This window comes from Lynx rufus, unplaced genomic scaffold, assembly GCF_022079265.1.
Source record: "Lynx rufus isolate CCGP_SWC_20201006 ecotype Redwood Valley unplaced genomic scaffold, mLynRuf1.p SCAF_3, whole genome shotgun sequence".
Taxonomy (NCBI): Eukaryota; Metazoa; Chordata; class Mammalia; order Carnivora; family Felidae; genus Lynx; species Lynx rufus.
Window position 1 is genome coordinate 97710820 of NW_025814845.1, and position 14721 is coordinate 97725540.

The following is a 14721-nucleotide window of genomic DNA, read 5'->3' on the forward strand; positions in this document are numbered from 1 at the left end:
CACACACTAGACACAATTCTTGATGCCCAAGCCCTTATGGAGTTCCTTGTATTTTTGGTAGGAAAAAGAGACACTAGATAGATAAAATAATGTTGACATGTTCTAGTGTCAAAATTTGAGAGTTGATATTATAACCATTTATCTCCCTTGTCAGTAAGTTAACCTCTAAATTTTAGCCAGGCAAATGGCCACACAGAAGAAAATCTACATTTCCCAACTTCTCTTGAAGTTCTCTGTATGGCTATTTGACTAAGTTCTGGATAGATGGATATAAGCAAAAGAGATCTGAGCAACATCAGGACATGTTCCGAAGAAGAGATAGTGTGCCTTTCTCATTACTTTTTCCTTTTTCTGCTAACAGAAATATGAACATGCTGGCTAGAGCTGAAGCAGTCACATAGGCCCAAAGGACCTGCATTTTAGGGAAAACGGAGCAAAAAATTAGAAGGTGATTGAGCCCTTGTTGATTATGTCAATCACATTAATCCTAGATGATCACCTCTGGATTAAGTTTACATGTGGGGAAAAACAAACTTCCATCTTTTTAAAATTTCTGTTTTAGGGGTTTTTCTTTCACTTTCATTCGACTTTAATTTTAATACAAAAATATAAAGAAAAATGAAGCCGAATTAGGGGAACAGAGAGTGGCACCATGTGATATTTTAGACATGGGGACTGGGGAAGAACTTTGTAAAAAATCAATAGTTGAGCAAAGTCCTGACTGCATGACAGAATGAGCCATGTGCATAGACGAAGAGCATGTTACAGCAAGCAGGAAATAGTAAAAGCAAAAGCCCAGAAATGGGAACATGCTTCTTCTGTGTTCAAAGACCAGCAAGGAGGCCAACAAGGCCCACCTTCAAAATTTGTTATCCTGTCATTCTCCCAAACAGGATTCCTTGACTCCAGACCTTGCAAAGATTAGTCAACTTTGTAGGCACTGTTCTTCACAGGGTTTCTTCAAAAAGTGTGACCCAGTTATGAGTCTAAGCTTTTATTCAAATAGCTTCATGGCTCAACTTTAACACCATTTCAAAGTGCTCACCTGCCTCAGCATTCAAATATTACCCATTTTTCTGAACCCAGCATCTGTTCTCACTCCTGCTTAAGGGATGACTCCGCTCCACATTGCTTTCTTTATTCTTGAAACTCTGTAGATATTATTGTCCAGACTTTCATTTTAATAGTTAATGATCTATCATTCTGTTCTCATTCATGTTATGTGTCTCTTGTCGCCTCAATTAAGAGGTAGCATGAGATCTACATGTCAAAAAGTTTTCAAAATCCCTTTTGGCTACTATCTTCCCAAAGAGAAGGTGCTCCATAAAAACTTTCTGTATGTTCATTCAACCATCTCTCAAACTAGAAGCACAATGGAGAAAACCTAATCTTTCTCTGTTCCTCCCTTTCGCCAGGAAGATATGAGTAGCTGAAGTATTTGGTGCTATATATAGTCAGTTGATGTCAGCTGGATGCCAGTCTCTTCAGAAAGGCTCAGTCCCCAGTTTGAGTCAGAGCTAGGGACCATGCCGTCCCAGGCTCAGGGATAAAAACCATCGGGCCCAAGTGCCATCCATACTCCATCTCCACTCTTTCCTCCACAAATTGGGATTCAACCCTGCTGAAAAGCACAGTCTAAGAACAAGGTGAGTATATTGTTTCCTAAAATGTTTTATTAGTCAGTTGTCCAAGGAGGTTCAGAGTTGTGACTCATAAATGGGCATTCTTTGCTTTAAAGGGCAGCTGTTGATGTCAATATTAAAATGTCACCACCAAAGAGTCCTGGTTTAATCTAGTGTCCTTTCTTCATTCTTACAGTTTGCTGGAATTGATGTACTGTGATGCTGGTACAAGTGAAGGCCAATAAGGAAATAATGACAAATTAAAATAAACTGTGGAAAAGAGAGAGGGAGGGGAAAGGAGGCAACTCTCTCATTGTTTCTCATTGCCTGGTGACCATTGTACAAGTGTATAGATAAGACTGGGCCTGAAACTCTGAATATTATCCTCTGTACAGTGTGACTTTGCCTGTCAATGAGTAACATGCTCTGTCACTAGATAGAGAATACATATTAAAGTCACTCAGTAGGAAGCAATGATAAATTCCTAATACAGAACAAAGATGCTGTCTTTCAAAAGGATGATTATAAAACACTCCAGACAAGTTCTTCACGATGTTTCAATAATGTTCCTTTATTTTCTATAGGGAACAAAAAAACCATGCTTTCACATAATACCATGGTGAAGCAGAGAAAACAGCAAGCATCAGCCATCATGAAGGAAATCCATGGAAATGGTATCAATAAAAATCCTTTGTAGCATTAACATAGCTCACCATTAACATAGATCCTTCCTGATGTTATTTAATATTCTATAGTTTACTTCCTTTAAATCCTTGCTATTCTGTCATAACAAACCTGGAGCTCTAGGGGGTGTAGAAAAGCCTATGGTAACTAATCCTTTTGTAGTCATCCTTTCTCATTTGAAAGCTATTTTCAGATGAACAACTGCTCTAAAGGAATGAAGCAATCTGACAGCTGATGTACATTCTGTTTGGCTTGCCTTTCACATTTCACATTATAAATTAATATCCCTCTCAATTCCTTTTTTTTGGCCAGGTCTCATATTTATCTTGATGGTCCAACCTGCATGGCATATCTTGATTTCTTTTACCTTATACTGCATAAGACATTCAAAATATATTCTATTATCTTTTTTGTATGAAAGCTTTTAAGTTGGAATCCATGTTGTGAGTTTCTCCAACTCTGAAACCAGTCTTCATATTTAGTAATTGGTTTACTAAGACATTTTTCTGTAGAAATCTACTTTTATTTATAATTTTTAAGGAAATGTAAAGTTTATGTAGTCTCAAAGCATATGGCCCCCCAAAATTTAATATAAATTAGATACAAGATGATATTCTACTCTCCTTTTCCTTAAGTTCTAGCAAATAACTCTGGAAAGCAATTCTTTATACATTGCATTTTGATTATTATAAAGGAAATTCAACTTTATGAGCAAAGGATAGTATCAATTAAAAGTGAATAGGTAAAGTATTCAGAGGCTTTTAAGGGCTGATTTGAGCCATTCCAGATATATCTATGGGGTTTTCAGAATGCCTCCTTATTTCCCCTCCATTGATAAGGAATGTAACCTTTCACCTGAACACTATCGAGACCTAAAGGCATGATATCTGGTGAGGGCAGCTGGGTACAGGGGTAAGTATAGTGTTTTCATATTTTACCTTCCATAACTCACACTGAATAGAATCAAAGATTGTTTTTGAACTCGCCTCCCCACACAATGTCATATCTAAACAGTCTTGTTAAGTTTCATTTTCTATCTTTTGCAATACAAAATTACCATACTGGATTCAATTTAGTTTTACTATGATGTTAGACTAGCTTGGAATACAGTGAAAATAATTCTGAACCAGATTCCAGAACTGAACTTGTATCAGTTCAGTTCAAAAACTCATACTTCTTTTAAATTTTTGTGCTTCTTTATATTTCCTGCTTCAGGTAATTTACTTGAAATTGTTTTTATAGTTTTCCTGATCAATAAGGAAAAAGGGGTGAGCACTTGAATTTGAGAATAAATTATTTACCTTACAACTAGCTGAGATAAGTTATTTTCTAATTGCAGCACAATAATTAATCAATTGATCCATTTAATGTATTCCCAGTTTAAATCATATGTTGGATTCTACTCTATGTTAGTCCTGCCATAGACCTACAAGGGTAAGAATATCTTTTTCTTTTTCTTACAACATAACTTTTATGTTTATGAAATATAAAGAAAAAATACAACTATATCTCAAGGGGAAAAGACCCTCAAAACTATTATCTTACCACCAGTAGGTCCTGGCCATGAAAAGTCTGTGGAAGCCTCCTCCCAAGTCACGGGTAGATTTCCAGCCCCCTTAAGTGGAGTCACATGCTCTGCCTTTGTTTGGAGGTCAAGTATCCAGATAACACAGGATGATCACAGACTTTCCTAACTCATCTCAGATAAAATAGCTGTAGCACGTTAAGAAATAGTTTAAATAATTTCCCTATTTTATTTCCTCTGATATCTTATGTGGAACTTTACTATTTGTATATGATACAGCGTCTAGAGATCTGGAGCTAGGAAAATATCCTGGATGCAGAGATGCGACATAGACTGCGGAGAAGCCTTCTTGGGAATGATCCTCCAAATTTTCAAATACATCACAGCAGTAAAAATCTGGATAATTTAAGATAGAACATTCAACTGTTTTTATCTTAATAATAAGACTAAGTAAATCAAACTTGGATTGCATTTTCCTTTATAAAACTGAACAGAGAAGGATATTTTCAAGTCCTTCTCTCACCTCCTTTTCCCCTTGTACATCAGGACTTTTTTCTGTTGTGTGTTATAACTTCTTTATTTTTTTACATCAGTTTTCAAAAACATTTAGCCTGGAAGAGAATGAAACGTGGCAATGAGATGACTAACTGTGTTGTCTTTTAACATGAACTGGAAGTTCACTCCAGTTCTTGTTGTCTGGGAGAGACTATAGCTAGTGAGCCTTTGAGATTAAAACAGTAGAAAAATGTAAGAATCAAATAAGGAGAGTTTTATATCAGAGTACTCATTTCATGTGAAGAAGAATCAACCTCAAAGAATTGATGAGCAATCCTATCCCTGTAGACTAAAATACATAGAACTGGATAGAAGAAGTAAAAATGTAGATAGCTTCCAGCCTCTACTGATTATGCCCTAAATTTTTACTCAGTATAAATCCATTACATTTGTGGTGTCAAATGATGCATGAGCAGCAAATCTACCACACTCCCAACAAATAATTAATAGAGAGTATTCCCTGACACTAAGGCTGTGTACTTTCACATTGACCATCCTTATCATTATATCATGACCATTATCATCAATGTGAGAAGGAGTAGAGTTGACAGTGGTAGTAGTCTTGTGTTACTGCTGTGATACAAAACTTCTGTGCTTCTTACAGGAGGATGAAGAGCCATGTTGCTGCCATCTAACAAGTGCTATTCTAAAAGACAGACAAAAACGCAAAAATATTTTGCCGTTATCTGTGCATGAATTAGTTATGGGGGAAAGAAAACTTGGCTTATAAAAGTTTCACGGACACCAGCCTGTGCTGTTTATCCCTAATTGGTCAATATTCTTCAGTATAAATCATGTTTTTCCCTCACTCAGAAACTCATTTGAGACTTGACTACTGGAGAGGAGAAAGAGAGATAGGGAAGCATAAAATGAGTTGTGAGTAATAAGGGAGTAATAAGTTGACAGAGAAAAGAGGAGGGGGAATAAGAATAAAAGAAAGGGAGGCTCTCTAGAATAACTGGCATCTGACCAGAAGTGGGAGGAGGCGTGGGGAAAGAATTGTAATTAAAATAGCCATAAGCAGAACTGTGCATATGCTGTGCCCTGGTCTTACACACAGATATAACAGTTCAGAAGAACTTCAGAAACAGGGAAGACCACAGTGCCTCAGAAGGCTGCTTCAGTCACCCTACAGTTTTTTCACTGGGGTGCTGTGAAGGCTTTTTTGGTATGTTTTCTGTTTATGTTCTTTATTTTTCCCCTCATGATTGGTGAATAGCTTTTCCCGGCACACAAAAGAGAACTGAGCAGACTGTTTTGGTGACTTCAGGAAAAGAGTTTAGCTTTGTGGTCTGAAAACAGGAAGCCCAGGTTCTAAAGGGAGTGCTGTTGTTGATAGGGTACCAGGAGCCCTGGGTTCCAGACTAGCCATCGGATTGCTCATCTGAACATGAGGAGGTTGGATTTGCTGATACATTAAATTCTTTTCTTTTAGCTTTTATTCATTTATTTTGAGAGAGAGAGAGTGGGGGGGGGGCAGAGACAAAGGGAGAGAGATAATCCCAAGCACGGTCTGTCAGCACAGAGCCTGATATGGGGCTTGATCCCACAACTCTGAGATCATGACCTGAGCTGAAATCAAGAGTCGGACACTCAACCAACTGAGCCATCCAGACGCCCCAACCAATACATCTAATTCTAAAATTCCATGATTCTAATTTACTGAACTTTGTGCCAAAGTCAAACATCAGTGTGTTTGAGTTTCTCCACCAATAACAAAGACGATGATAATATTGACATACATTGTAAGGGCACTTCGAAAAGTACAGAGTATAAAATCTATAAATTCAGATGAAGACTGTGAAGATTCTTTTTGCTTTTCCTGTATCAGCCTATCTTAAACTGTAATTAACCAAGTCATCAGTGTCAAAATAAGGACACCACGAAGGCCTTAAATACCAGAGACAAAATACAAAAAGTATGCGGGAGAAAAAGATTTTAACCTAATGCTTCAGTGTACAAGTTTATTAGTTTTCTTTGGTTTCAATTTTGACATTAGCATTCCAAAACTCCAAGAAAAAAGCATGTTTTATTTTGAAAAGTGGTGTGCAGTAACATCTTGTAAATTCATAGATTTTCTCAGCATGCCATAGGTTCTTAATTTTCTAATAAGACCCTTCAGAGAAGTGGCTGCAGAGAGCTAGGCTAAATTTTAGCTAATACCCAAGTTGAAATCACAGTGAATAAATCCAGCCACACTATACGTATACTATCATCTGAATTTCCTTCTTGTCTTTTTCATTCTAAAATGCTCTACAAGTACATCTCATAAACAGTCCTAAATGGTTGCATAATTCAAATTGTAAATTCAATACATTGGTAATCTCATTTCTTAAATGTTTATAAATTTATAGTTATTAAACAATATTTTAATGGCAAGTTTTTGAAAACTTTACAAAATAGTCTTAGAACTCAAATCAAGGCAAAGAGATATAAAATAGGAAAGTAAAGAATCTCAGAGGTTTTAAAAATCAACTTTTTAATGTAAAGAAAATTATTACTGACATTATCAATTGTAGACTTTTCCGGCATTATTCAAAATCACAGTCTGGACTATTATCTTTCATGTAATATGTATATATGGTTGTTACATTTTAAAATAAAGTATATTTTATGGACTATATTCAATTAAAACAGGCCATCTATAAGCAGTCAGAAGAGACCTGTACAAGTGCAGAGAAAATATATGGCCTAAGACTTCTTAGTAAATCAATAGGACCACCCTAAAGCAAGTCAATTTCCATTAACTTCCCTTCACTCTTTTTGTCTATTCCACCAGAATGGCAACTGCCAGGGAATCGTGGGGAAGTAGATTTTTAAAAGATCTTTTGTCTTACTACAATTATGTGTAAGTGGTATCTTTATAGACTATGAACTAGATTCATGGGTCTAACTAAATATGTAGCTTTTGGTATGATCAAAATTTCATCTTAAATATGTAGGACTACCTGTGCGCAATCAATCATTGTTGATGAAGTTTCAGAATGTCAACCTATGAAATAAATGTGGGAAAAAAAGAATATTTCCCTTTGGAGGAACTGAAGTCCAGTTTTGTTCATAAGACTATGCACTGACAGAAGGTTTGAAAAAGGAACTGTTCATGTTTTCGAAGATTACATATTCTCTCAATAAAATGCAATTTTCCATTTGGTTTCTAATACTCACAGTAATGGAGCTCCTCAGTATGAAAAGTAGGAGAGTATACTCAAAAACCAAATATTTGAACTTATAAAAAAATGTTTATTTTGAGAGAGAGAGAGAGCTTGTGCACCCACAAGTAGGGGAGGGGCAAAGAGAGAAGAAGAGAGCAAGAGAATCCCTAGCAGGCTCTGCACTGTCAGCACAGAGCTCAATTTGGGGCTCAATCCCAGGAACAGTGAGATCATGACCAGAGCTGAAATCAAGAGTCAGATGCATAACTGACTGAACCACCCAGGTGCCCCAAAATATTTGAACTTTTTAATGTAAGATTTTGGATCTTAATTTAACCACAAAATATTTTACATTTGAGAACACTACTGAGGAAGAATATTAGTAACAATTATTTAATATTTCTAGCAGATTAAAACTTGTAGGATTTTTGTGGAAATTAATTTGATTATGGTGAAGACCCTCCAGTTATGTATCTATATCAAATTATAATTAAATAATCAACTATTCATAAATAATTGAAATAGTAGCAAAATACTATATTTCAAACCCTATAAAATCTTTAAAGAATAAAGGGAAAATTCTGGATGATTATAAATGACATCAATAGGAAAGTATGCCTAGTAATATTATTTTCAATAGATGATCTAATGCCACAAAGACAACCTTCTAATCCATCAGGGCAAAGATATGTATCCTGAACAAGTTATATCATTTATCAGGCATCCAGATTAAACACACTGTTAAGACCCTGCAGACGGGTTTGCGATAAAGGGCAGAGAACAGCTGAACTTGAATTCTATGTGCTCAGTTGACAGTATTCTTCACTCTGAAAGTTTCAGTAATGAAAGTGTTCATATATTAGATTCCCCAACTCACAGATGGTCTGGAACTCCTGCTCCATTTACCTAATAAAGTTAGCTATTGGAAGGGAAGGGAAGAAAACCTTGGAGAATTTAGATATGCCTTTCATTGTTTGTTTCTTTATGCAGAATGTGTTGACTTAACATATTCCTTTATCTAGGTCTTTGTTAGTAAATATTTAAAAACTGGTTCTTTAGGGGGTAGAATGCCTTGGTTTGTAGAGCTTGCCAATTTCTATGGTATAAATATTCTCACCATGGCCAATTTCAAGCTACCATCAAGAAGACACTGAATGCAGAATTAGAAAAAGATGTGCAGTAATACATTATATAGTATTTCCACTATTCACATACAAATAGATATAAATAACATCAGGAGCACAGATAATAGCAAAAAGCAGTAAAAGACAAAGGCAAAAGTAGTAGAAAGTAATACTTTTTGAGTATTTATTGCTTTGTTTTAAATATACTTTATCTAAATACTATTTATATAAATTTTAATATGGTTGTGTTCGTTGAAGTTAACTACTGGCTCACAGAATTCTTGAAAGTTTATCATTTGATTCTTCTGAGCCACATACAAGCTTGCTGTAGCACTGACTTATCACCTAGTACTTCTGGCTCCAGAGATCCTTAATATTGTCAGATGGTCACTCAAAGTCACAGATGGGTTCTCAAAGGGAGAAAATGTAGACTTAGAGGAAGTGTAATGGAGCATAAAGAATAAGAGGTTGGGATATTATTTTGTGTGCCTTCTCTCCTCCTTTTTCTTTTTTGTCTCTTACTTCCCCTCTCTCATGGTATAAATTTGCTAGTAATAACAGACTGTATCAGCTGGTAATTTCTTTGTACACATTGACCCTGAAATTTCCTGGTGGCTCTTACTGAGCATCTATTCCTTGTAGCAGCTTGAATGATGGTTCTAGTGCTTTGCTAAAAAGGAGTGAATGTTTCTTAGAAACCAGATGAGTCTGTGGCCAGGGTATATCCATTTTTGTTATAGCTCTGCTCTCTGCTCTCTTTCCTCTTTGAGGCCCCCACTTCTGGGCTCTCTGGCTGGCCTTATTCACTCATCCTTATGACCCCAATCCTAATATACTTTTTGGACCTACATCAGTGAGATGAAAATCTAGAGAGAATAACTACACCAGCAGGTTCTTAGTCAGAAGCCAACTAGCTTAAACAATAAAGGTAATTTATGGCTCACATATCTGAAAAGTTCAGAGGTGATCTGGTAGAGCTTCTTCATCTAGCAACTCAAGTATGCCACCAAGGATTGTCCTGTTTCTCTGTCTTTGTTTTGATTTCCTTGGGATGAGCTTCATCCCAAGCATGGCTCAATACTCTACCATGTACCTGCCAAAAGTTTCCTGGATGATATACTTCCATGTTTTGATGCAGCAGGATACAGAAAGCATCCTTGGCATATTTACAGAGACAAGTCCTGATATTCACTCTCATTGGCCTGAGTCAGGTCGCATACTTGTTTCTGAATCAATCACAAAGTGGATCAACTCCTGTCAAACCCACCCATCAAATACAGAGGCCAGCAGGATGGAATCTAATTATGTCATGTGGCTATTTCAGAAAGGTTGGTGGTATCAGCTAATATTAGGGGCCATTAGGAAAAGGGAAACAAGATAAAAAACATTTTCTCAAATTTGCATCTGGAGTCACAAAATTAGACTTATGCTGTAGATTGAAATTTTAGAAGGTACAGAAGGTAATAATAATATGTCAGTCCTTTATCCTAACACCTCTATTTTTATTTAACTGTTTGTAATGACACAAATCAGTAACAGAAATGAGGAGGAAGAAAAAAGTTGCATTTCTGTTTTGGTTTCTTTATGGAAAAGCCTTGTGGTCTTAATTGTAAGGAGAAAGATTCCATTACTATGAAGATTGTCATCTCTGCATTTTCTAGTGGCTGCCTGCCTTGGGGCATTTTTCATTTCCTGAAAATGTCCCATTGAAAGTTTTTCAGAAAAACCGAAATTTGTTTAAAAACATTATTTGGAATATATAATTATATTATGTGGAATATGTATTTCTGGAAAAGGTTAATGGAAAAAAATCTGTGGATTTCAATTTTTTGTGTTATTATTTCATTCTCTCTCTGTCTCTCTCATTGCTAATTAAATTGTTTTGAGAAGCATTTAAAGGCGATTCCCCCCTCCCATAGTGATTGCACTATGTTAGTATAAGCAATACTGTTTCTTGTGTCTTTTGTGATCTAAAGGGAATTGCTGTTTTGATTATAGAAACAAAAAGTTGAAACAGCCCACCCTGTCACTCCCTCTAGAATATATTGAATATATATGAGTGAATATATATATTCAGTATATAATATGCATATATATGTGTATGTATACTGAAAAATACACTGAAAATTAACCCAGCTTCTCTTTCCATGTTCCAAGCACACAGTAACAAAGATTCCGAACACTTGTAAATAAATGAAGGTGAATATTCCCTGTAGAACTCAGCAGGGCTGGCAAACAAATCCTAGGAAACTGTTATAAAACACCATCATTTACTTTGCTCTGTTCTTCCTGTCTTCTGAAGTTCTGCCCTTTCCAGAATGTCATATAGTTGGAATCAGACAGTGTGTAGCTTTTACAGACTTTACAGCAATTTTTACTTAAGGATTATTCATGTCTTTTCATAGCTTGGTAGCTTTCTTTTTTTCTTTCTTTCTTTCTTTTTTTTTTTTTTTTTTTGAGAAAATTGTAGTTCATATGCAAATATACAAAGTTCTCCCATCATGTACCTTTTCTCAATTTCTCCCAAGGTAACGTCTTGCAAAGCTATAATACACTGTCACAACCAGAATATTGTCATTAATACAGTTAAGAGACTCTGACCAATCACTAATCTACTCCTTATTTCTCTCTATTGTTTCATTTCAAGAATACTAGATAAATTATATAGACACCATATGTGTATATACAGTATGTAGCCTTTGAAGATTGGCTTTTTTCACTTACTATAATTTTCTACAGTTATGTATGTTTCAATAGTTTGTTTCTTTTTATTGCTGAGTACCATGGTATGAATGGACTGCAGTGTTTTTAACCATTTACCCATTGAGGTGCATCTGGATTGTTTCCGTTTTGTTTTTAATTAAGAATTTGGCTACTATGAACATTTGTACATAGGTTTTTGTGTGAACATGAGCTTTCATTTCACTGGGATAAATGCCCATTATTACTGTTAGTTCTATGTTCATTTTTTAACAGATATTACTAAATTACTTTCTAGAGTGGCTATACCATTCTACATTTCCAATAAGAATATATGAATGATCCAGTTTTTCCATACCCTCCCCAGAATTAGGAACTGTCACTATTTTTCATTTCAGCCATTCTGGTAGTGACATATCATTGTGGTCTTAATTTGCATTTCCTTAATTTGCATTGGCTAATGAAGTTGCACATCTTTTTGTATGCTTATTTGCTATGTGTACATCCTCTTTGGTGATATGTCTCTTCATGTCTTTTGCCCATGTTCTAATTGGATTGTTTGCATTTTACTGGCGAGTTTTGAGAGTTCTTTATATATTCTAGCTTGTTGTCAAGTAGGTGTTTTGCAAATACTGTATCCCGCTCTGTAGCTTGTCTTTTCATCCTCATAACAATCTTTCTCAGAGTACAAATTTTTAACTTTGATGAAGTCCAATTTATCAAATTTTCCTTTAATGAATTGTGCCTGTGTCATCAAGTTTAACAGTGTTTTGCTGAGCCCTAGATCCCAAAGTTATGGTCTTGTGATTTTTCTTCTTTAGCATGTTAATATGATGGAATGCATTGATTTTTGAATATTGAACCAGCCAGTATCCATGAAATAAATCACACTTATTCATAGCATAGAATTCTTTTTATATATTGATTCTAATTACTAATATTTTGTTAAGGATTTTTGCTTCTATATGCATGAGGAAAATTGGTCTTTAGCTTTCTTTTTTATGTGTTGTCTTTGTTTGGTTTTGGTATGGAGGTAATATTAGCTTCATAATGAATTGGGAACTGTTCTCTCATCTTCTATTTCCAGATAGAGATTATGTAGCATAGGGTGTTAATTCTTTAAATGTTTGGTAGAATTCTCCAGTGAAATTATCTAGTTCTGAAGATTTCTTTTTTTTGGAGATTTTAAAATTATAAATTTGGCTGCCTTATAGTTGTAGGATTAATGAGATTATCTACTTCATATTGAGCGAGATGGGATACTTTGTGCTTTTCAGAAATTGGTGAATTTTTTTAAGTTTTCAAATTTATGTGAATTTATGTATAAAGTTTTTCATAGTGTTCTCTTAATATCCATTTGCTATCGAGGTGTCTGTAGTGATATCCCTTGTTTTGTTCCTAACATTGGTAGTTTGTGTCTTTTATTTTTTTGTCTGTGTCAGTCTAGCTAGAGATTTGTCAATTTTATTGATCTTTCAAAAGCCAACTCCATGCTTAACAGGTTTTTAGTTTCTGCTGTTATCTTTATGATTTGTTTCCTTCTGCTTGCTTTGGGTTTATTTTGCTCTTCTTTTTCTAGGTTTTTGAGGTGGAAGTTTAGGTTATTCATTTGAGACTTTTTTTAATGTATGCATTTAGTACTATAAATGTCCCTCTCTGCACTGCATTATCTGTGTCCCATAAATTTTGCCATACTCTATTTTTATTTTCATTCAGGTCTGTGAATTTTTTTATTTCCCTTGAGACTTCCCCTTTGACACATAGATTATTTAAAAGTATGTTGTTTACTTTACAAATGTTTGGAAATTTTCCTATTATCTTTTTGTAACAGATTTCTGGTGTGATTCCATTGTAATCAGAGATCATGCTTTGTACAATTTTACTCTTTTAAATTTGTTGAGGTTTGTTTAATGGCCTAGGATATGGTCTACCTTGGTATATGTTCCATGGGCACTTGAAAAGAACATGCATTCTGTCGTTCAGTAAAATATTCTGTAAGTGTCAGTTAGACCTTCCTGGTTAATGGTATTATTGAGTTATTTTATATCCTTGCTGATTTTCTGTCTGTTGCTCCATCCTGTTAAGAGAGGGATGTTGAAGTCTCCAACTATAATTATGGATTTGTCTATTTCTCCTTTCACTTCTTTAGTTCTTTTTGTTGTTGTTGCTGCTGTTTGGTGCATACACATTTAGAATTTCTAGGTCATCTTGGTGGATTGATACTTTAATCATTATATAATGCCTTCTCTGTCTCTGGTAATTGTCTTTGCTCTGAAGTTCAGTTTATTTGATATTAATATGACCACTCCTGATTTCCATTGATTAATATTTGATCTTGATATATATTTTTCTACCCTGTTACTTTCAATTTACCTGTAGTTTCAACTCACTTATTTGAAGTGAGTTTTTTGTAGACATCATATAGTCTGGTCATATTTTTTAATTCAATCTACTAGTCTTGTCCTTTGGTATATTTAGAGCATTTATATTTGATGTGATTATTGATGTGTTAGAGCTTAACTCTATCATTTTATTTTTTGTTGCCTCTGTTTTTCATTTCTGCTTTGTTTTTCCTATTTTTATATGGAATACTTAAACATTTTTTAACATTTCCATTTCTATTTATCTTTGTGATTTCAAGTCTATCTGTAATAGCTTTTTTAGTAGTTGCACTAAGAATTACATTACATATGCCTAACTTTTCAAAGTCTACTGATGTTGTTACTTTATCAGTTCAAGTATGAAAACTTTACTTACTTTCATGTCCCTTTATCCTCCTCTGTTTATAATATAATTGTCTTAACTTTTTCTTATACATACATTTATAGTTATATCAGAGACTTTTATAGTTTTTGCTTCTAATATCAAGCATAATTTGGAAGACTCAAGAGGAGAAGGGAAGCTTATTGCATTCTTATTCTTATGTTGCTTACTGTATTCTTTGCTCCATCTTTTATTGTTTCCCTTCTGTTTAAAGAACTTCCCTTAGCTTCTTGCAATGGTCTGAATGTTTGGGTCCCCCGCAAATTCATATACTGAAATCCTAATGCCCCTGTGATGGTATTACATGATGGTGATTAGGTTATGCAGTGGGGTCCTCATGAATGAGATTAATGCCCTTATAAAAGAAGTACAAGAGAGCTACTTTGTCCCTTCCACCATGTGAGAACACAGCAAGAAATAATCAATGTGTAACCCAGAAGGGGGCTTTCACCAGACTTCCAGCCTCTAGAACTGTGAGAAATAATTTTGTTGTTTAGAAACCACTAGTCTTGTATTTTGGTATAGCTGCCTGAACCATTGTTTAGGATAGGACTCCAGGAAACAAATTCTCCTAGTTTCCCCTCTTCTGAAGATGT

The 14721-nt window shown here is 35.0% G+C and overlaps 1 protein-coding gene across 1 annotated transcript in view; it reads left to right on the forward strand.

The window, feature by feature from the left end:
- Positions 1–2220: 2220 nt before the first annotated feature.
- Positions 2221–14721, forward strand: part of MYOZ2 (myozenin 2) — a 41052-nt gene continuing 28551 nt past the window's right edge. Inside the window, exon 1 of the mRNA XM_047090461.1 lies at positions 2221–2296. Within this exon, the coding sequence (XP_046946417.1) occupies positions 2221–2296 (76 nt within the window). The remainder of the gene's footprint in view (positions 2297–14721) is intronic.